Raw genomic sequence first — 20909 nt, forward strand, 5'->3', positions numbered from 1 at the left:
CTCACCTGCCTATGCCCCCCTGCCCCCCCAAAAAAGAAAAAGTTAGTAACAAACTATATTAACATTTTAAGGCTAAGCAGTGTCCTTAAGTGACTTGCCACAAGATGTCAGCATATATTAGTATTAAAGCTTAGTGGGTCTAATACTTTTTTTTTTTTAAGTAGTAACAGAGAGGCGGCCGTGTCAGTCTGTATTCTAACAAAACAAACCAGCAGTCACGTAGCCCTTTTAAGACTAACAAAATGATTTATTAGGTGATGAGCTTTCTTGGGGGCAGATCTGCTTCTTCAGACCTACAGAATTTCCAGTCCAGATCCATTTATATAGCACAGAGATCCAAAGAATTGCAATAAAAACTGACTTACCCCCTACTTCAGTCCTATGTATTTGATTTGTCAGTTTTTATGGCAAGTTTATTTTCACAACAGGCCCATCTACACTGCTTTTTTCCTTTTGAAAGGATCTTTTCCAGAAAGAGCCCTGACGAAGGTCTGTAGAGGCCCTTGGAGTTCTGGGGAAGGGCATATGTGTGACCACAGGGAAGCCTGGGAAGGAGAAGAGCTTGAGGGACTTGATGGAGGAAGCTGCCGCTGGATGGCCTTCATGCTGGCATGACATCTGTGGCTTGCACTGAGGCCAGCTCACTCCTGTCCATTGTGTGTCAGAACTGAGGCTCATGCCGTAATGAAAGAGGCCTTGGAAACGTGCAAGGCACTGCCGCTTCCTGTGGCATGTGACTGGAGAGGCACCATCCCACAGGGTCAAGGAGTAACACATGGGCCTGGCTGGACCACTGAAGAGCCAACCATCACTGGTGCTGTACGCTGAGAGCAGCAGAGAACCCAAGGAATATGCAGGACTCAGGAGGAACATGCCTCTCAGCATGCAGCCATGCACTTAGCCTCCTGTGTGCTGGGCCCAGGCCACTGGCAGGAGTGGATAGGACAGCAGCGGAGCCTGGACACAGCATGAGCCTGGCAGGCTGGGTTGGCAAGTGCCTGGGTGCCTTTGGAAGGAAGGGGGAAAAGCCTGCAGTCACATTTTACTTTGCAAATTAAGGTACCAAAAGTGTGGGGCTGCTCCAGGGGCACACTGTCTTGCTGCTGCCCCCGCTTGCCTTCCCAGATGGAGGGCAGACACTGCTCCTGAATCCCAGTCCCAGTGACAGAGTAGGCGTGAGCTGCCTGGAGTCAGAGTCGGCCCCCATCAGGTGGCAGAATACAGTAAAGCTGGACATGCAGCCAATTCAACTAGGATCCTTGAGGGTGGAGCGAAGCCAATGAAGCACATCAGGCAGCCCTGTGCCCTCCCGGGCGCTGGTATTCACCACTGTGATGGGCTGTTTAGCACAGGCAATGATATCCTGAAACCGGAACAGCGATTTCATCTCCACCAGAGACATGTAGCAGGGCAGGTCACTGGAGCCACATTTGGGGATGGGGAAAGAGAGGAAGAGATTGTGCAAAACCATGAATGACCCAACTTAGAGCAACTGGCACTTGCTATTCCCGTTGAGGCATCCAGACAAGGGGCTATCACAGGTGACTGGCCTTTTAGAGAAAATTAGGGCCACTCTACCCCCAGTAAGGCTGGTCAGCCAGGCTTTGGGTTAGCTCACTGCCCAGGTGCTGCATTAACCCTCAGTTACGGGTGTACTGCTCCTGGCTAGAACATTAGCAGCCCACAGCAAGGAAGGGAATCAGCAAGATGATCACAGGAAGTTGGGCTCCTGGACAGACGAGACTCCAGGCAAAAACTAATAGGACTGTTCCAAATAGTCACTGGAAAAAATGGAAGACAGCCAAATCCCAGCTACAGGCAGGAGAAATGGGTGACAACTGTATGTGGTGGTAGCCAGGGGACAGCTCTGAAGAAGCCCTGAGGTGATATTTTATGTTAAGGGGAGAAGGACTGGTGACAACAGCACCCAGAGCTGGGGAAGTGAGGAGTTGTGAACAAGAGAGATGCGGCAACCACGGAAGAAGGCTCCCCAACTCTGGAGCTAGGAATGGGACCCAGGACCTGAGTGGAAACTCTTTCCTTGTTTGTGACTAAAGGGATATTTTCCAATGCAAGCTTGTTTGGACTTAGTTACAAAGACAGGTTGGGCAAACAGGCAGGACTTCTACTGCTACAACTGGTTACTACAGGATAACAGGGGGAGAAGCTGAAACCAGATCATCTGAGCCCAGAGAGCTTTCCTCTGCCTGCTTCACAGAGACTTGTTTGGCTGCAGATGATATAGGCAAACAGCGACTACCCTGGGAGTCCCAGACTCCCTGCTTTCCCCTCCCCCATGGATACCAGTCATTTTCAGCCTGGAGGAGTCCTGGCCTTACATCTTATTGAACAGGATCAGCACAGATGTCGTGGCAAGTTGCTCTGCAGAAAGCACCGACAGGAGCTGGACACAGGATGAAGCAATCTGGGTGGGGTTAGCAGCATCAATCATGAACTGGGAAGAAGCAGAGTGAAAGATACAGGTAGGGACTTTTTGAAACTATAAGGCAGACGGTTTGGGGAGAGGTGTGTTAACCCACAGACCAGCTCCAGAATGAGGGGGTGGGAGGAGATTAAAACATGGGGGAAATTAAGTGAACCCCTGTAAGTAAGAGGCCCTGAACACAGAGTCCGGGAATGTGGGGGCCCTTCCCTGGACATGGGACCTCACTCCACAGGGCACTGTATGGTGACCAGGTCCCCACTGCCATGCCTATAAACACACAGCCCTATTGCTCAGGAGTAGCACAGTGAGAGATGATGGGAGTCACCCTGCAGTCAAACAGGTAAGTGAGATTAGAATCCAGCCCCCCAGGTGATCCAGAGGGTTCTCACACACCCTGGAGAGTGAAGCTGAGGCATGAACTCTGAAAGGCCAGTGAAGATCTGATGCCAGTGAGCATCTGAAGAAGTGAGTTAACTCACGAAAGCTCATGCTCTAAACTTTTCTGTTAGTCTATTAGGTGCCACAGGACCCTTCGTTGTTGCTGGCCCTCAGATGTGGAGTTCCCTCACCCCATAGCCTTCTCCATTCATTCGAGGGCTTTCAGAAAGGGGATTAGCACTGCTGCAACTCTGGAAGGATTAGATTTATCAGTTACGTGTCACTAAATGTTGATTTCACTGTCCACACAAACTGGTGAAAAATTAACTCCATTGATAAGTCAAATGTACAGATAAGAAAAATGTTGCTTGAGAACACAAGGCTCATTAAAGAATTTTCTGACACACCTGTTTTCTGAAACTGTGAACATTTAAATCTATAAACATTTGGGAAAAAAGGTTTAAAATAAGCATTGATATTGTCTACTGCAATGATTAAAAAATGTAATTCTGCCAACCCTAGTTATGTCTCAGCACCAGAAATCTTCCCTTAAGTGAGTATTAGAACGTGAAGACCTTTACACAATGATAAGAGGCAGCTTGAGCTGAGATGGATTCTACTCACCAGGACAGAGCTGCAGTCTCCAAAGTAACTAGACCAGATAGGGCCCATGCAGCCCCCCAGCTCCCGAATCGTGATCCTCTTCTGGATTACAAGGTCAGTTAGATTTGTGCCCACCTGTGAGATAAGACAACATCACCAGCCAGAGTCAGTTGCTGCAGAGACGTTTGTGTGCCTCACAAATGAGCCACTCTCCCATTAGCACAAAAGTGACCCTTTGGGGCATCAATGCTACAGCATGCTTAGGGCCCTGGCTGCACTGGGAAAGAGCACTACTCTGTGGTCATAGCTGTGCCATAAGCGGCACTCTTCTTTTGTAAAGGAGGAGAACCTTCAAAAGCAAGAAGAGGCTGCAATAAATCAGAGAAGAAAGGCAGCTGTGGGAAGAAACTTCCCAGCAGACATTCAGTCAGCAGGGGCCTCACCCACCAGTCACAGTTGACTCTGGCATCATACAGGGATGGCATCCTTTGGGGATGACTTCCTAGAGGAGTGACATTGGCTGAATTAGAATCAGAAGGTTTCTGCTGAATGATGCTGATGTTTTCTGATTCAGGCAGTTTCTTTACAGTTTCTTTGTTCTGCATACCACTAGTCAGGCTGACAAGTATCAGAGAGGCGGCCGTGTTAGTCTGTAGCTTTGAGAACAACAAAAAGTCTTGTGGCACCTTATAGACTAACAGATACTTTGGAGCATAAGCTTTTGTGGGCAAAGGCCCGCTTCATCAGATGCATGAGTGGGGGGGTGGTTTCAGAGAGGTATTTAAAGAGTGGGGTCCCAGTAAGGGGGGAGGGCTCTTTGAAACCACCCCCCCACTCATGCATCTGATGAAGCGGGCCTTTGCCCACAAAAGCTTATGCTCCAAAGTATCTGTTAGTCTATAAGGTGCCACAAGACTTCTTGTTGTTCTAGTCAGGCTGAGTCTCTCTGGTGCTGTTAACATCTTATGAACACAAATACAACAGAATCTTGGCCCCACTGCCTCCCACTCACCCACCCCAGAGAGCAGCAGCATGGCCCCTCATGAGGTTGATCTACAACTGGCTGAGTGCTATTGGACATAAATCCTGGCCTGGGCTGGGCACTCAGCCATGGACCCATCGGGCCAGCAAAGGGCACTGAACATGCTGACACTCTGAAATGCAGACAGACCCAGCAAACGAGTGCCCTGCTCAGGCCGTACCGTGGGCAGCGTGGGGGGCGGCTCCCCAAGCTCTCTGGACCCATCCTTGGAGCACAGCTGTGCAAGAAGCTGTTAAGGAGCAGGGCAGGAAAGGAATAAAAATAGCACCAGACACTACTTTGCACTGGGTCATGGGTGCCGGAAGGAGGAGTGCTGCCCCCGCCCGCACTGTGGTGGCTGCCATGGATACAGGGTTTAGTTTGATCCAGTGGTTCTCAGACCCTGTTCAAACTGATCCCATCCTACCCAGGAGAACCCCTCAGTGCCAGCCAGAGACTGAGCCAGCAGATCCCCAAGCCTGGAACACGCCCCTGCCAGGGGAGCCCATCGTTGGACCCCAGCTGGCGCCAGCGCCCCCGCCCCTGCTCCGAGCCCCCAGCCCGCTCCGGGCCCCCACCTCCCCCAGCGCCCCTGCTCCGAGCCCCCAGCCCGCTCCGGGCTCCCACCTCCCCCAGCGCCCCAGCTCCGAGCCCCCAGCCCACTCCGGGCTCCCACCTCCCCCAGCTCCGAGCCCCCAGCCCGCTCCGGGCCCCCACCTCCCCCAGCGCCCCTGCTCCGAGCCCCCAGCCCGCTCCGGGCTCCCACCTCCCCCAGCGCCCCTGCTCCGAGCCCCCAGCCCGCTCCGGGCCCCCACCTCCCCCAGCGCCCCTGCTCCGAGCCCCCAGCCCGCTCCGGGCCCCCACCTCCCCCAGCGCCCCTGCTCCGAGCCCCCAGCCCGCTTCGGGCTCCCACCTCCCCCAGCTCCGAGCCCCCAGCCCGCTCCGGGCCCCCACCTCCCCCAGCGCCCCTGCTCCGAGCCCCCAGCCCGCTCCGGGCCCCCACCTCCCCCAGCGCCCCTGCTCCGAGCCCCCAGCCCGCTCCGGGCCCCCACCTCCCCCAGCGCCCCTGCTCCGAGCCCCCAGCCCGCTCCGGGCTCCCACCTCCCCCAGCTCCGAGCCCCCAGCCCGCTCCGGGCCCCCACCTCCCCCAGCGCCCCTGCTCCGAGCCCCCAGCCCGCTCCGGGCTCCCACCTCCCCCAGCGCCCCCGCCCCCGCGGCCAGATATTCTGCAGCCGCTTCACCAGGAGGGTCTTGCCCACGCCCGAGGCCCCCAGCAGCAGATGCATGGGGCAGCGGGACCCAGGCCCTCGCGCCAGCCCGTTACCATGGAGACGCGCTGCCCCGCTTCCATTGGTGGACGCTGCAGAGAAACTGAGCGCTCACTGGGTCGCTGTCCAGTCCCTCTACTCTCCCGGTATCCAATCGCTTTTGGAGGAAGTCCCGCCCCGAGGGGAAGGCGGAAGCGGAAGGGAGGCCTGAGCGGTCCGAGGCCGAGCGCAGGCGGGACGGGTTTCGGGGTACCATGGGCAGAGGCGGCGGCACCTTCGAGCGGCTCCTGGGTAAGGGCGGTCCCGAGGGGGCGTTTGATCTCTGACCCTGGCCCCTGGGGTTCGCGGCGGCCCTGGGTGCGGTGTCCGGCCCCGGCCCCAGAGCCCGGCTGGGGCCGCGATGGCGCTTCCCTGGGGCAGCTGGCGACGGAGTCGGGCCTCGGCTGCTCTGGGCCTCCGGCGGGCGGGGGGCGGAGCCGAGCAGCCGCGGGGCGGACGTGGGGCGGGTTACAATAGCCCGGCCCGAGCAGGCCCGTCTCTCCCTGGGGGAGCGGGCCAGTGTCTGCCTCCAGGGCGCGGCACAAAACCAGCTCCGCAGCGCCAGGCTGAGCCCCGTGGCAGTTTCTTCGCCTCACGCCGTCAGCCTCCGGCTGTCGGGGAGCCCTCGGCCCGGCGAGTCTGCCGCGTTCACTCGGAGCCCGGTGGTAGCGATCTGAAGATCAGCATAAGTCGCTCCACTGCTCTTCATAACAGGTGTCTCTAGCAAAGGCATCGGGTGGGCAGAGCTTTTGTGTCTCCCCACAGCCCAGCGTCACACGGTCTGTGAGCAACTCTCTGGTTATTCCACCAGTACAGATTTGGGAAGTGGTGGCTTCTGGTGGCCATGGCAGAATGGGTTTCTGCCCTCTTCGTTCTCACTTTTAGCCCATGCAATGTTCCCTCACCTTGCTAAAGATCAGGTTCTGCTGCATGACTAACGCCCTTCTAGCAGAGCGGGCCAGGTGGCTCAGAACTGAGTTGGGCAGTGTGACACACTCAGGAATTATAAAATTCTGCATACTACAAAAATGGGTGTAGCTGTTCTAGGCTGAGCAGAGCCCTGGTGTGGTGTATAAATCATTCCTTTGGCCAACCTGAAAATAAGTTATGTTAAAGATTGAACATGTGGACAGACCAGAGGTTTGTTTGTGGGTCATAGACATCAGCTTGGACAACTGTAGTGACAGGACGCAAAGATTGCTACATAGAAGCCTAGATAGGTACAGAAAATAATGAGTTAGGACATAAGAATGGCTAGACTAGGTCAGCCCGAAGGTCCATCTAGCCCAGTATCCTGTCTTCCAACAGAGGCCAACGCCTCATGCCCCAGAGGAGTGAACAGAACAGGTAATCGTGAAAGTGCTCCCTTTCCTGACATCCGTTTCCAACATCTGACAACCAGAGGCTAGGGACTCCATCCCTACCTATCCTGGTCAAAAGCCATTGATGGACCTAATCTCTGTGAATTTATCTAGCTCTTTTCTGAACCCTGTTAGAGTCTTGGTCTTCACAACTTCTTCTAGCAAGGAGTTCCATGGGCCTGCTATGCGCTGTGTGAAGAAAAGCTTCCTTTTCTTAATTTTAAACTGGCTACCTGTTAATTTCATTTGGTGACCCCCTAGCTCTTATGTTATGAGAACAAGCACATAACTTTTCTTTATTCATTTTTTCCACACCAGTTATGATTTTATACGCCTCCATCATATCGCCCCAGTCTCCTTTTTTCTAAGCTGAAAGTCCCAGTCTTTCTTCCTATGGCTCCTGTTCCAAACCCCTAATCGTTTTTGTTGCCCTTTTCTGAACCTTTTGCAGTGGCAGTATATCCTTTTGTGAGCTGAGGCAACCATGTTAGTACACCATATTCGAGATGCGCACATATCCTGGATTTGTATAAGGGCAATAAGATAGTCTCTGTCTTATTCTCTATCCCTTTTTACTTAATGATTTGCCTTTTTGACTGCTGCACCATACTGAGTGAATGTTTTCAGAGAACTACCAACAATGACTCCAAGGTTTCTCTCTTGAATGATTATAGCTAAATCAGTCCCCATTGTTTCGTATGTACAGCTGGGATTATTTTTTACAATGTCCATTACTTTACATTTATCAACTTTAAAATTCATTTGCCATTTTGTTGCCCAATCACTTCATTTTTGGGAGATCTTTTTGAGGCTCTCTCTTACCATAGCAGTACTAGGAACTGCTCTTTCTGCAGTTTTGCAGACCCAGCAGTGGTGTGGAGGTTTGTACCTTGTTCCTGAGAACTTGCTGCAGACTGAGTTCAGCGATCCAGTCCTTATGTTTTCCAATGAGCGGCTGATTTTGGTTAGAGAGCACGATAAAAGTCTTGCACTTGCCTGCAGTGCAGCCCCTTTGAGCGGATGTATAAGAATAACCTTTGTTTTGCTGTATGGGTTTTGAAACCTGAGTCACCTTGAAAGGGGACATGGAAGGAGCCGAGCAGTTCTGGTCAGCATCACAAAGAACTGGATTGTGAACAGTTTGTGCAGTGATTGCGCAATGCTTCTGCTGATTTTTTTTTTTTCTTCTTTTCTTTTCTTTTCTCCCATCCGGGTGCAGAATAAATGTTATGTGCTCCACCACCTTGGCTGTGGGCATTGTGGGCACTCAGCTGATCAGCTCAGTGTCATTTGACTCTCCCCTGGATGGCCACCCAAGGGCTCGGCTTACAGGGGAGTAATGTTACTGAGTGTCTCAGGGGCTAAATGACTGCTGCAGAGTCACTTCTCATTTGAGTGAGATCTCCTATGTGAAGATACCTGAGAGGGTGTATCAGAGGCTGTAAGTGTCAACAAGCTAATGGATATTTCAATTCGTTTCAGACAAAGCTACCAGTCAGCTTTTGCTGGAGACAGACTGGGAATCCATCCTGCAGATCTGTGATATGATTCGTCAGGGAGACACTCAGTAAGTGCCATTTCACTTCCTGACTTGCTCCACTCCGTGCACACAGGTGAAGAACATAGGACAAGGCAGCCTGGGTCAGCCTGCTGGTCCACCCACACTTTTAGTTTGTTACGTGGGACAGGAGACAGAACAACACAGCCTCTTTAGATAATGTTTCTAGCCTGGGAAGCTGCAACTCATGTCCCGGCTGAGAGAAAGTGGGCCTTGAACATGCTCTTTTTTTTCTTCTTCTTCTTCCTCTTTTTTTTTTTTTGCTTGGCAAATGGAGTTGGCCACACCATAAACTGTGGGTTTTTTCTCATTCTTAGGGTGGGCTCGGTGGAGTGTGAAGTTGCAGCTAAACTCATCTGCCTGAAATTGTGTGTTCTCTTTCTTCTTATCTAGAGCTAAATATGCAGTCAGCGCTATCAAGAAGAAAGTCAATGACAAGAACCCCCATGTAGCTCTCTATGCACTTGAGGTAAGCTGAAGTCATCTCAGCAAAGTGCAGTCTCTCCAGGCCTTTTGTAGTATGTAGCCCGGGGTGGATGCTCTTGCTATTTCTCACTCTTCTCACGGACCAGTTAGACTTCATTCCCCCCAAAGAGTGCAGCTGACCCTGATTCTTTTATTATTAGAAGCCATACTGAATTAAACCGCTTTACAGAAAGGTACAAGATATTCTGTGTTGCTGTGTCTAGCATACAGGTGCTTTAATTGCAACTGGGACATTATGGAACCCTAAATGTCAGGGAGACAAAGAGCACCAGTAAGTTTTGGTGGTGGTATATCCCTGCACTAAAGCGTACACTAATCTTGTTCTATCCACACCTTAAAGTGTGACCCTCCAATTACCAAAAAGTGAAGAACCCCAGTTCAGGATGCTGCTGGGCTTTGGAAATAGATGTTTCTCTGACTGAAGCTGTCACACAAAGCTCTGAGTTAGGTGGTGCCCCATGGTTGTGTGCAAGTTGCATTGCCCTGCAGCCAGGTGTCTTAGTGGTGTGGCTCTGCACTCATACTGCTGGTCCTGAGGGTCGTAAGGGGCTGTGCATGTTAATCTAATCAAATTCTTTTTCCTTGCAGGTTATGGAGTCTGTGGTCAAGAACTGTGGCCAGACAGTCCATGATGAGGTGGCCAATAAACAGACCATGGAGGAGCTGAAGGAGCTATTGAAGGTAGTTCAGTTGTTTCCCTCTGGATCTGGTTGGGGAAAAAGGTGCAGGCACTGAAACTGTAAATGCAGCATCTTTGTAGGTCACTGTTAATGCAGCAGGGCCCTTGGGCCTCTGGAAATGGGGCAGCAGCAGGACAGGGGAGAAGCAGAGTAGGGAGCCCCTGTGTAGAAATCATGTCAGAAAGAACATGTTTGAACATCATGTGTGACTTGCTTGGAGCACCACGGGGTCTTGGGCAGCTCCAGGAAATGATTCCTGGGGGAGTATCCTGAGAGCAAAGCTGCTGTCAGGCTGTGGGAGGGATGACAGGTAACACTGCAGCAGATATGATGCTGCTCTCTGGGGCCCTTTGATGGCAAGACCTCACCTTGGGTATTATTTGTAGCCATAGCCAGTGAGGGACCGGGAAAATACCCATCCGTGCGGGTGGACGTGCAAAGTTGGGCTGGTAGGAAGAAGACCTGGGGGACAGGGATGTGAGCTCTCTTCCCATAATAAAAAATGAGAGGAAAAGTTTAAAATGGATGAAGAAATCCGTTTTCTCTGGGTGTGTAGCTAATCTATGGGGCCAGCAGCTGCAGGTTGTCACCTCAAGGCCAATAGCCAAGCCAGATGCAGAATTACAAACAGATGCTTGGTATAAAAGAGAGCTGCTCATTCAGTGAAGCCGGGCGGGATGGTACTTATGTGGGCTCTTGATGCTTGTGGTCTAGGATGCAAGCTCCTCTGCAGCTGGAGTGTAGCCATGAAGCCATTCTCCTCCTGCCCCATCTCCAAGGCACACGGTGGCCCAGGAGGGCACCGCTGAGTCCAGCAGAGGGGTTTTTTACCCCTTCCTGTATATCGCTGGATGAGGCAGGTGACTGGCCATGGCTAGCAGCTGCAGCGTGAGCTTTCCTAATTCTGTCACCTCAAACACTACAGAGAGGTTTCTTCTCTTCCTAGGAAGAGGGTGATCTAGTTCAGCTGGATCTGGCCTGGCACAAGCCTTAAGCCCTGCTTCTCTTGATTTACAATGGCAGCCACTAAGTTCAGTGGTGGGGGGCGGGGGTGGTTTCTGTCAGCTCTGGTGTCCTAGAATTCAGTGTGGCTTCAGTGTTCCTTCTATGCCAGGAGTGGGGAGGCTTAGACGCTTGGGGTTTCCTAGACATGTGCAAAGTGGGGGCTCTGAGTGTTTGAGCCTCAACGGTGCTGTGTGTCTTGTCAGACGCTTAGTGGGTACCCTGAGCTAAGTGGGATGTTAGTAGAAACCATTTGTTGTCCCAGTCCCTACCTCTCTAGTGACTGAACATAGGCATATGAACTGCCCAGACAGCCTCTTGGGGGCAGGGTGAACTTCCCACATACTGCATCGGTCACAGTCTGCTGAGCGATCTTACGTAAGATGTGCTCCGCTCTCCCTACGTGCCCAGGGTTCGTTCTTGCTCATGGCTTTAAGACCTTTTACTTCTTCTGAATCCCTGACTGCTGCTGAGTAACGTGAGCGGCCCCTGTGGCCCATGGCTTTGAGGGTTTTGTTCCTCACCTTGTGGTGCAAGCGCCTCTCAGGTTGCTCTGGGTTTGGAGATGCAAGTGTCTACATACCTGGACCGAGCTCTCTCACAATTGAAAGTGAAACTTTGGGAATACTTGGAATCAGCTTCTGTGCGTGCTGGGGCAATTTCCTGTGCAGCCAGCCATGTGGTTTGGTGCTGATGTGATCAGCTGATGGCAGGGCCCCTCTCCAAGACTGGTTCAGACTGAAGCAGGCCCTGCCAGCTGTTTGCAGGTTCCTGAACTGTTTCTTGGGAGTCTCTGTCTCCAGAAGGTCAGGCAATCCTCCCAGGGCCTGCAGTGCATTTGGGTGGTCCTGACAGGCCATGTTGAGAGCTGGAATTGGTATTTGGGAGCTGCTGGGACCCAGAGACGAGGCAGGTTGCATCTATGACTCATGACAAGCGATCTGTCGTTCTCCTAAATGTGGTACTGCCTGGTGATGGTTCCTGTTGGTAGCAGTGAATTGAGGCAACTTGGACACCCTGAGGAGTTAGCTTGGCCTGCAGCGGGGGAGCCAGAACTATCCCATCCATAGGCTATTTTGGGGAGGCTGCCCCAGGCCCCGCAATTTGGGGACCCTATCGTGGACACCTCAACAGCCTATGGACAGGACATGCTGATGTTAATCTCTGGGGCCTGGGGATTACTGGGGAACCTGCCACCGCCCTGTGCCGTGGTCCGGCCCCCCAGCTCACTGTGGAGGTGGGAACTGCTGGAAGTGGAACAACACAGTGGGCTACTTCACTCCGCTCTCTTGACGTGACTCAGACTCGGGAGCAGAGCAGAACTGGCTGGAACAGGGTCACTCTGCTTCCTGCTGCTGCGGTGAAGCAAAGCAACCCAAGTGGAAAATGGGCAGTGGAGCACAGCCGGCTGCCGGGTTGCTTGGCTTCCTGCAGTTTCCACCACTATGGGGTGGGGGGGCTGTCTCCCTGCACAAGGCCCCCTAGTAATCCACTGGGTCTTGTACCTTGGGGGAGGTGGCTTTGAGGTAGGAGTGCAGTGGGACAAGAAGAGGGTGGAGTTGGGGCAGAGCTTGGGAAGAGGCAGGGTGGGGTCTGGGGCATGGGGTGGAAGAGGTTTATGCTAGGCCCCACGCCTGCCTACCGACAGCTCCGGGGAGCAAGTAGGAAAGATCCCTGGGGGAAAGTGGGGTGCAATCAAGGAGTTTGGGAGGGGGCTCCCTTCTCTACGCTGAGCCCTGCTGCCCTGGGAGCACTTTGGGCTGAAGGACTTTGTTCCCATGTTCTTTCCTTGAGTTCTGTTCAGTGCTCCTGTTAGGGGAGGGGGCTAAATGGGATGTGGCAGTGGCCTTTATTAAAGTGCGCTTCCATTGGCTGGGGCCTTGCATGAGGGGGGCGAAACCTCGCCAGTCTGCTCTTGCTGTGAGCAGTGCCCCTCACCGCAGGGTGTGCGTCTCTGCAGCACACGGCAGAGGCGGGCAGCGCACAGTCCCTGTTGCAGACCCTGCTTTGCCCCTGCAGAGACAAGTGGAAGTGAATGTTCGCAATAAGATCCTGTACCTGATCCAGGCCTGGGCTCATGCCTTCCGCAACGAGCCCAAGTACAAGGTGGTGCAGGACACCTACCAGATCATGAAGGTGGAAGGTAAGGACTGTGTGGGGCAAGGGGGCGGGTGAGTCTCCCCAGGGCGCTGACAGCCGAGTGCAGAGAGTGACTCGGGCAGGGCAGGGAGCAGGCAACAGTGCTAGCCAGCATGGCAGAAGAGCTGGCACAGACAGGTTTACACATGGTGGCCTCTCTGCTGGCTGATGAGCTGTCGAGGGGACTTGAATCCAGTCCCTGCTGAAGAGCAGCTCCACCAGGTGGCTGCATCGCCTGGCCCTGCAGCTCAACAAGGGATGAAGTGGCTTGACAGTGAGTGCCTAGAAGTCAGAGCTGGAATGCTCTCGTAGGACACTTACTGCATGCCCTCCTGGGACTAGCTTCATGCCTGGCATGGGCAGCTGAGATTTCCCTGAGGTGCTAGCTGCACTTCCTGTGCTTAGGGCAGTTGTGCTGCTCGTTCCTTCTGAGTTCCATCCTGGCAGGAAACGTGGCGTTTCTCACTCCGATCTCAGGCTTGTGATGCATTTTACGAAAGGGCCTAGCGTGAGCGTACATAGCCGGGGTTGTGCCAGGCTTTCGGCCTACGCTTGAGCCAGACCTGGCAGCAGACGGATGCCCTAGGCTCTGATCACTAAGTGCCCCCTGTGAGGCAGATGGCTTTGGGTCAGGTCAAATGATTGCTTAGAATTCCTGCATCAGTGGCTAAGCAGGGTCTAGAGCCCAGGAGCCCTGTTTTCAGTCCCAGCTCTGAGCACTAGACCCCACTGCCTCCAGTCAGGCAGGATCACACTTTACATTGACATGTTGTTCCACTCTTCCTGCAGGTCATGTGTTCCCAGAATTCAAGGAGAGCGATGCCATGTTTGCTGCAGAAAGGGTGAGCTGCCCAGTGCAGGGTGGTGGGGAGGGGCTCTGGCATGACAGAGCAATCGGGTGCTGTCATTTCTTCACACTCCTTCAATACTGTCAAATCCCAGAATGCCCAAGCCCCTTCTGCGTGTTGCACGAGGGTCTGGGTTCTGTGCAGCCGGCACTGGGGAGGGGAGGGGAGGGCAGGGCGTGCAGTAAGGTTGTGACAGTCACAAGGGTCCGGTGTTGAGAACCTGTGCGAGTGTTGAATTTCGTGAATATCCTTTTACCCACGGCCCCGAGGGGAAGCCAAAGGCAGTCTTGCCCTGGCTCTTCCACCTGCATGCAGACCTGCACACTTCAGCGCTGTGCATGCCGTCCCCACGCTGGTCATGACAGAGCCACAGGCTTGGGACAGGAGCGCACTATGCGCTGCCCCCGCCGCTCCCTCGCAAGGGCAGCATTCCCAACATCCGTGTGGTATTCCCTGGGAATGCTGGGACGCACAGCGCAATGGCGCACATCCGCCCAGCTGAGTCCCTGCATCCGGAAGTGTTTGTGTTGGGGGATAGACAAGGACATTGATGGGGGGCCCTGCACTTCAGCTGCTACGTCAGTGGGGCGTCCTCAGGAGGAGCCTGGCATGGGTGCGGCTTTCCCTTAGGAAGCTGTTTCATGCAGGCTGCTTTGGGAGTGAGGGACGGCTGGCAGGGGCTGGGTGAGACACCTTCCTCTTGATACCACGCAGGGGAGCCCAGTGTCTGAATAACTGAATTCGCATATGTGAAATTGACGAATGTTGCCACCTTGGTGTATGCAGTTCTGGAAAGGCAGTGCAGAATCCCATCTCCCTGTGGATCTGCTGTGGCCAGAGCCAGCACAGAGTGCTTAGGGCTCAGTAACCCAACAGACGGGGGCAGCCTCTTGGTGCAGTGGCTTTCCAGGGGCTCCTCCAGCAGTGCCACATGCCGCGTGCACCAGGGCCCTGCCTCCGTACAGGGGCTTTCCCACCATGACGCACGTCTGTAGCCAGCGGCCCTGAGAGGAGACTCGCGGGGAGAACACCTCCCGAGCACGACCCAAGGCACCCTATGGAGGCTGGGCCCGGGAACGTCTCCTCATGCAGGTTCTGTGCTCTCTGGCAGGCACCAGATTGGGTGGATGCAGAGGAGTGTCACCGATGTCGAGTGCAGTTTGGGGTTGTGACCCGCAAGGTGAGTGCTGCTGCTTATTCCTCTTTGGGTCCCTTCCCTGCATGAGCCCACGGGGGTCCTGTATCCCACCCAGTGACTCTCTGCCAAGTCACTGTGGAGAGGGGTCAGGAAATAATGGCCATTGAGGGGCACAGCGCTGGTATTGGGAGGGTGCACCTTGTGCCAGATGGCAAGGCTGACCTCATCCCCTCTGTTTGCAGCACCACTGCCGGGCCTGTGGGCAGATTTTCTGCAGCAAGTGTTCCTCCAAGTGCTCCTCCATCCCCAAGTTTGGCATTGAGAAGGAGGTGCGGGTGTGTGAGCCCTGCTACGAGCACCTCAACAAGTCAGTATCCCTGGCGGATGGGGGGAGGGGGGCTAGCATTGGCGTGAGCCGGGCATCTGGGCGGGAGGGGTCCCTTGGTGCAGGAGCAGTGGTAGGAGAGCTGCCTCTTGGAAGGTGACAGTCAGCACAGGAAGTGTGCACTGGTCGCAAGTCATCAGCTGGCTCTGCTGCCTGGGAGCTGGGAGCTGTGCCCCTTGCTGGGCTGCTGCCTTAGTCCCCACTCTCTACTACTAGGGAGGTAACCGGTTAAGTAGGTGGGTGGGGGACTGGGGAGCTGGGCTGCAGTGGACAAGGGCTGCTCCAGCTGGACCAGAGCAGCCCAACATATGTCAGCGGGGGGGAAGCATGCAGGGCGCACCCCTGTCTGTCTGGGCTGAAGTGGCCTCTCCGGCGGGCCTCCCCTCCTCCCCTGTGTGCCACGATATGGGGCTGGACCAATTCCCCCCCTTGCACTGGGCAGGGAGGCTGTTCCAGCCCCTTACAGACTAATTGTTAACGTTCCTGATCTGCCATCTCCGATTGCAGGAAAGCTGAGGGCAAAACTGCTGCCCCCACAGAGCTGCCACCTGAGTACCTCACCAGCCCCCTTTCTCAGCAGTCCCAGGTAAGTTGGCTGGGGGTCTGAGCAGCTCCCTCCCTCCCGCTCGCTGTCCCACTGAGTCTCTCCACTCTCTGCCTGCAGCTGCCTCCCAAGCGCGACGAGACGGCCCTGCAGGAGGAGGAGGAGCTCCAGCTGGCCATTGCTCTCTCGCAGTCGGAGGCTGAGGAGAAAGAGAGGATGGTTTGTCTCCAGCTCAGGGGCTGAGGGAGGGAGCGCGGCCTCGAGCCTTTCCCAGCCTCTGGTGGGCTCTTGCTGAGAGCTTGGCAGCAGCAGGTCCCAGCCCTTCCGGCACAGAGCAGGATGCGGGGGTTGCTGCAGTGCAGGCACAGTCATGCATCCATAGCACAGTTGGGGGCAAGCGCTGCGGGGCTGGCACTTCTGGGGAGCACAGGGGGTTAGTGGGGAGCCCGACACCAGCAGCAGGGATTGGGCCTGCCAGGGACAGAGGGAAGCAGCGTGATCTGGCCCCAGCCTCCTCTGCTGGCTCCTAGTGTCATGTGAGTGAAGGGTGGGGTAGGGATGGAGCAGGGGCAGTGCCTGGGGTGGAGGGAGCTTGTCTTAGGCCCCAAAAGCCCTGGGAATGGCCCTGGCTGCAGGTCTAGACCCACCAAGGAGCTGGGCTGAGGGTCTCTTTAACCAAGGTAGGAAGGTCTGGGGCTGATCCTGCCTGTGGCAGGCCCCACACAGATGCTACGAGGTCCTGCCACACATGTGCAGGTTGGGTGTCCCTGCCAGGCTTGCTGCACGCTGTTGAGCTGGACGGTTCACGGCAGATCTTGTACCTCCTTCTGCAGAGACAGAAAACGACCTACTCTGTGTACCCCAAGGCTGAGCCCACACCTGTCACCTCGTCCGCGCCCCCAGTTAACACCCTCTACTCCTCCCCTGTGGTAAGTGCACCTCTGCCCAGCCCCAGATCCGCCCTGTGAGGTCATGAGAGCACAGTCCTGTTCTGCCCCTTCCTAAAACTGCTCTGTGCTGCAGCCGATCCCGCAGGGGCACCTGAACCAGGGGGGTTAAGTTGTGGAGGGGGCTGTGGCGTCTCAGACCTGACATCCCCACTCTTCTCTCTGCCCCCAGAATTCCTCTGCTCCACTGGCTGAAGACATCGACCCTGAGGTGAGGACAGGCCCCTCAGTGGGCTGGGGAGGCAGGTGCCCAGTCAGGCTTTGGCACTGATCCTCCTCTGCTTCTCCCGGCAGCTGGCTCGGTACTTGAACCGCAATTACTGGGAGAAGAAGCAGGAGGAGGTTCGCAAGAGCCCCACCCCGTCTGCCCCACTGTCCCTCTCGGAGACAGCTGCACAGCCAGGGGAGGCTCCTCCCATCCCACTCGGTGTTGTGGAGGTAAGAGAGGGGCTCAGGAAGCACCACTCTGGATCCCCACTCCTCCCAGGAAGGTTGGCCTGGGGCTGACTGCGCTGCCCTGGGTCTTTCCTGGGTGGTCGGCCTGGGACTGACTGCGCTGCCATCTCCAGCAGCCATACCAGAACGGGGAGGCGGAGGAGAACCACGAGCAGTTCCTGAAGGCTCTGCAGAACGCTGTCACCACCTTCGTCAACCGCATGAAGAGCAACCACATGCGGGGCCGCAGCATCACCAATGACTCCGCCGTGCTGTCCCTCTTCCAGTCCATCAACAACATGCACCCCCAGCTGCTGGAGCTACTCAACCAGCTGGACGAGCGCAGGCGTAGGTGGTTTCTGCTCCATTCCCTGGGGGACACAACTCTCCCCACCAAGGGCTTGGGGTCAGCTCTCTGGGGCTGAGTGGATGGCCCCTCTGGGTGGGGGGAGCCTCTCTGCAGAGCAGTGGCACAGAGGAGCAGGTCCCATCTCCGGCTTGGTGGGGAGCCACCTGGTCTATCTGGAGACAGCTAGTGCCCGAGGAGGGGTGAGCATAGCAGAGAGCTGCCTGTGTGATGCCTGGCTTGGGCCCCTGGCCCTGCAGGAGCCTGATGCTGCTCCTCCCTTCCCCAGTGTACTATGAGGGCCTGCAGGACAAGCTGGCCCAGATCCGGGATGCCCGCGGGGCCCTGAACGCTCTGCGGGAGGAGCACCGTGAGAAGTTGCGCCGGGCAGCAGAGGAGGCGGAGCGCCAGCGCCAGATCCAGCTGGCACAGAAGCTGGAGATCATGCGACAGAAGAAGCAGGTGAGGCCAGGAGGCCTTGTCCAGAGGCCGCGTGGAAGGCAGGTGCCATGCCTGAGCCCTGGCCTGTTCCTGGGTGGCTGGAGAGGGTGGGCTTGCCCAGGGGCTAGTTCAGGCAGGGCCAGGCTCCTGACGTGGGCTATGACTCCCTGCAGGAGTACCTGGAGATGCAGCGGCAGTTGGCCATCCAGCGGCTGCAGGAGCAGGAGAAGGAGAGGCAGATGCGCCTGGAGCAACAAAAGCAGACCATCCAGATGAGAGCTCAGATGCCGGCTTTCTCTCTGCCTTACGCCCAGGTACTGCAGCCGAGCCAGGAGCCCTCTGAAGAGCTCTGCCCAGAGCTCTGCCCTTCACATGCTCTCCTATTGCAGATCCAGGCCATGCCAGCAGCTGGAGGGGTGATCTACCAGCAGTCCGGTCCCACCAGCTTCCCAAGCACCTTCAGCCCTGCAGGCTCCGTGGAGGGCTCTCCCATGCATAGCGTGTACATGAACCAGCCAGCTCCAGGCAGCACTGGCCCCTACGCACCGATGCCTGTCGCAGGGGCAGGTAAGAGCCAGGGCCACGCTGCAGTAGGCAGGCCTGGAACTCCGTGCCAGTGACCTCACCACACCCTCTCTGCTCCAGATCCCAGCATGGTGGGCGCCTACATATACCAGGCAGGAGCAGGAGGCGGGCAGGCAGCACCACAAGGGCAGGCAGTTCCCACCACCAGCCCAGCGTACTCCTCATATCAGCCCACTCCAACCCAGGGCTACCAGGCAAGTGACCAGAGGGTTGGACCCTGTGCGCCCCACCACGGCAGGGGTGGGGCTCGGTGCCAGCTGCTCCCTGGCCCATGGTGGTGCCCTACGTTTACTCTCTGCTCTTCCCCACAGAGCGCCGCGTCACAGTCGCAGAGCATCCCTGCCATCTCACAGGCCCCCCAGTCTGGCGCTATGGGCTACATAGGGAGCCAGTCTGTCTCCATGGGCTACCAGCCCTACAACATGCAGGTGAGCAGCCACCAGCTCCGAGCTGCTCCATGCCCTGGACAGCTGGCTGCTGGGTGAGAGTAAACGGGGGATCTGCTAGCACTTGTGGGGGTGTTTTCTATGTCCCTGGTCCAACCCATATAGGCAGCCTGCCTTACCCCTTCATGTGCTGCAGTTCTGAGCCCTGGTGTTGTGGGCCTGGCTGGGAGCGCGGCTGCAGCAGTCGGGAGCAGAGCTCTGGCGGCCAGGCTGATTGCTCTCTCCTCCCGCACTCTAGGGCCTCATGTCCACCCTGCCTGGGCAGGAACCAGCCCTGAGCAGCCTGCCACCGCAGCAGACTTACCTCTCGGGACAGCAGCCCATCTATCAGCAGGTGCGTCTGCCAGGACCGTGGGCAGCCGGTATCTCCTTAGTCACCCTGTTTCAGCTCCCCCAGGGGTACAAACTACCCCGATTCCCCTCCCTCCACCAGGAGCCTTGGCCCTGGCCCCGCCTCCAGCACACAGTGCATCAGTGGGGGACAAGCATGGGTGGGAGCAACCAGCTGGGGTCCTGTGCCTTCACTAGCAGGCCTCTGGGTATGGTTGGGGATGGGAGGACCAAGTGAGGCCCAGCTCCTAACATAGGGCTTGTCTGTTCCAGATGCCGCCCCCAGCTGGGCCTGCCCCCCAGCAGCAGCAGCCTCAGCCACCCCCATCACAGGTGCAGCAGGCCCAGGGCAGTGGAGAGGCCCAGCTCATCTCCTTTGACTGATCTCAGCCAGAGGGGCTGCCCCATGTAACACTATTGTCCGTAGGAATCACTCACATGCTGAACTAGCATTTCTCTTCCCTGCCCCTTCCCTAGGGGAGGTCCCTGCTAGAGGTGAGAGTCAGACTCTGGGGCCCCACTAGCTGGCATGTGCCCTCCTGGCCTGACATGGGCATCCCTGCTGCTCTGGCTCCCTGGGCCTCTTTCCCAGCCCTGTCCCTCCTGGCTGAAATGCGCCATGGTTGTCAGGAGTTGTGGCGCCCCATCAGCCACTGGACACTTGGCCCTTCAGGAAGAACCTACAGCAAGACAGAGGCTGCTGGGCTTCTCTCCAGGGCTGACTGGGGCAGCTGCTGGCAGGGAGCCAGCCCTGAGAAGAGCTCCAGGGGCACAAGCATTAATGGCATGAGCCAGGGCCTCCCTTCCCTTCCCTGCTCTGCAGCAGGGGAGAGACTTAAATGTGCCCCAAGAACTTGCTCCAGCCCCTGGGGCACTGAGAGCTGGTGCAGAGCCACGCTTATACCTCTCCCACCATTCCTCTTTGCACAGTGTGTATCAGGGCCATCCCCTCCCCTCTAAGCCCTAGAGGAGCCTGGTCCCTTACCACACAATCTGTGCCCCCCTCTGGGAGCCCAGCCTTGTGCATGCATTCCAGGCTCCTGGGAGTCCAGGCCCTGCTGGATGCCCTCTGCTCGTGTCTTCATCATGCTCTTCCTCCCCACCCCACCCCCAACCCCTGGTGAGAGCCTAGGCCTTCCCTGCTTCTGGAACACTCATCTTTCATATGTAGCGATGGAGTAGACAGAATGGAAACCGTGACAATAAAACGTATTTAAAGAGCTGGCTCTGGGCAGAGAAGGTTGATGGAAGGGTGGAGGGAACCTGCTCCAGGGTTGATGCACTGAACTCGGGCTAAGGGACAGGATCTTTCCTTCTGCTCTTCCCCTGCTGCCCCCCCCCCACCCCCACCCCCACCCCGCCACTTAAGATCATAGAGGGCTCCTGGTGAAGGGGAGGAGGATCCCAGCTGCCTCCAGCTCCCTCCTCTGAAAAATGAGGCATTTGGTGTATTCTGTATTTCCACGTGGCAGGAAGGAAAACA

The 20909-nt window shown here is 56.1% G+C and overlaps 2 protein-coding genes across 7 annotated transcripts; one reads left to right on the forward strand and one right to left on the reverse strand.

Moving 5' to 3' along the window:
• Positions 1 to 223: 223 nt before the first annotated feature.
• ARL16 (ARF like GTPase 16) lies at positions 224 to 6109 on the reverse strand. Of its 5 annotated transcripts, none has more exons than XM_075014952.1 (5): positions 5673 to 5755; positions 4630 to 4687; positions 3449 to 3562; positions 2340 to 2455; positions 224 to 1418 (listed from the first exon to the last, which is right to left on the reverse strand). In XM_075014952.1, the coding sequence occupies exons 1-5, from the start codon at positions 5732 to 5734 to the stop codon at positions 1247 to 1249; spliced, it is 522 nt and encodes a 173-aa protein (XP_074871053.1). In that variant the 5' UTR covers positions 5735 to 5755; the 3' UTR covers positions 224 to 1246. The 5 variants fall into 5 exon arrangements, with proteins under 5 accessions (XP_074871053.1, XP_074871054.1, XP_074871057.1 ...); XM_075014953.1 differs by having other exon boundaries at positions 4630 to 4698; positions 5690 to 5745; XM_075014956.1 differs by lacking the exons at positions 4630 to 4687; positions 5673 to 5755 and adding an exon at positions 5991 to 6109.
• HGS (hepatocyte growth factor-regulated tyrosine kinase substrate) lies at positions 5881 to 20644 on the forward strand. Of its 2 annotated transcripts, none has more exons than XM_075014951.1 (21): positions 5881 to 6007; positions 8599 to 8683; positions 9068 to 9143; positions 9749 to 9841; positions 12862 to 12985; positions 13771 to 13823; positions 14941 to 15009; positions 15210 to 15334; positions 15860 to 15938; positions 16017 to 16115; positions 16730 to 16825; positions 17016 to 17054; positions 17138 to 17281; positions 17416 to 17626; positions 17914 to 18086; positions 18239 to 18379; positions 18455 to 18632; positions 18711 to 18844; positions 18962 to 19078; positions 19335 to 19430; positions 19700 to 20644. In XM_075014951.1, the coding sequence occupies exons 1-21, from the start codon at positions 5971 to 5973 to the stop codon at positions 19808 to 19810; spliced, it is 2280 nt and encodes a 759-aa protein (XP_074871052.1). In that variant the 5' UTR covers positions 5881 to 5970; the 3' UTR covers positions 19811 to 20644. The 2 variants fall into 2 exon arrangements, with proteins under 2 accessions (XP_074871052.1, XP_074871050.1); XM_075014949.1 differs by having other exon boundaries at positions 5882 to 6007; positions 17413 to 17626.
• Positions 20645 to 20909: the final 265 nt, after the last annotated feature.

This window comes from Carettochelys insculpta, chromosome 20 (genome assembly GCF_033958435.1).
Source record: "Carettochelys insculpta isolate YL-2023 chromosome 20, ASM3395843v1, whole genome shotgun sequence".
Lineage (NCBI taxonomy): Eukaryota > Metazoa > Chordata > Testudines > Carettochelyidae > Carettochelys > Carettochelys insculpta.

Excerpts from the sequence above, each read along its gene's own strand:
- HGS (XM_075014949.1), top strand. The coding sequence starts at position 5,971 with ATGGGCAGAGGCGGCGGCACCTTCGAGCGGCTCCTGG. Across the intron at positions 15,335-15,859 it reads TGCTACGAGCACCTCAACAA|GAAAGCTGAGGGCAAAACTG; the intron begins GTCAGTATCCCT and ends CTCCGATTGCAG. Across the intron at positions 17,282-17,412 it reads TCCCACTCGGTGTTGTGGAG|CAGCCATACCAGAACGGGGA; the intron begins GTAAGAGAGGGG and ends TGCCATCTCCAG.
- ARL16 (XM_075014952.1), bottom strand. The coding sequence starts at position 5,734 with ATGCATCTGCTGCTGGGGGCCTCGGGCGTGGGCAAGACCCTCCTGGTG. Across the intron at positions 4,688-5,672 it reads CTGGTGAAGCGGCTGCAGAA|GCTGTGCTCCAAGGATGGGT; the intron begins TATCTGGCCGCG and ends GCTTCTTGCACA. Across the intron at positions 3,563-4,629 it reads CGCCCCCCACGCTGCCCACG|GTGGGCACAAATCTAACTGA; the intron begins GTACGGCCTGAG and ends CTTATCTCACAG.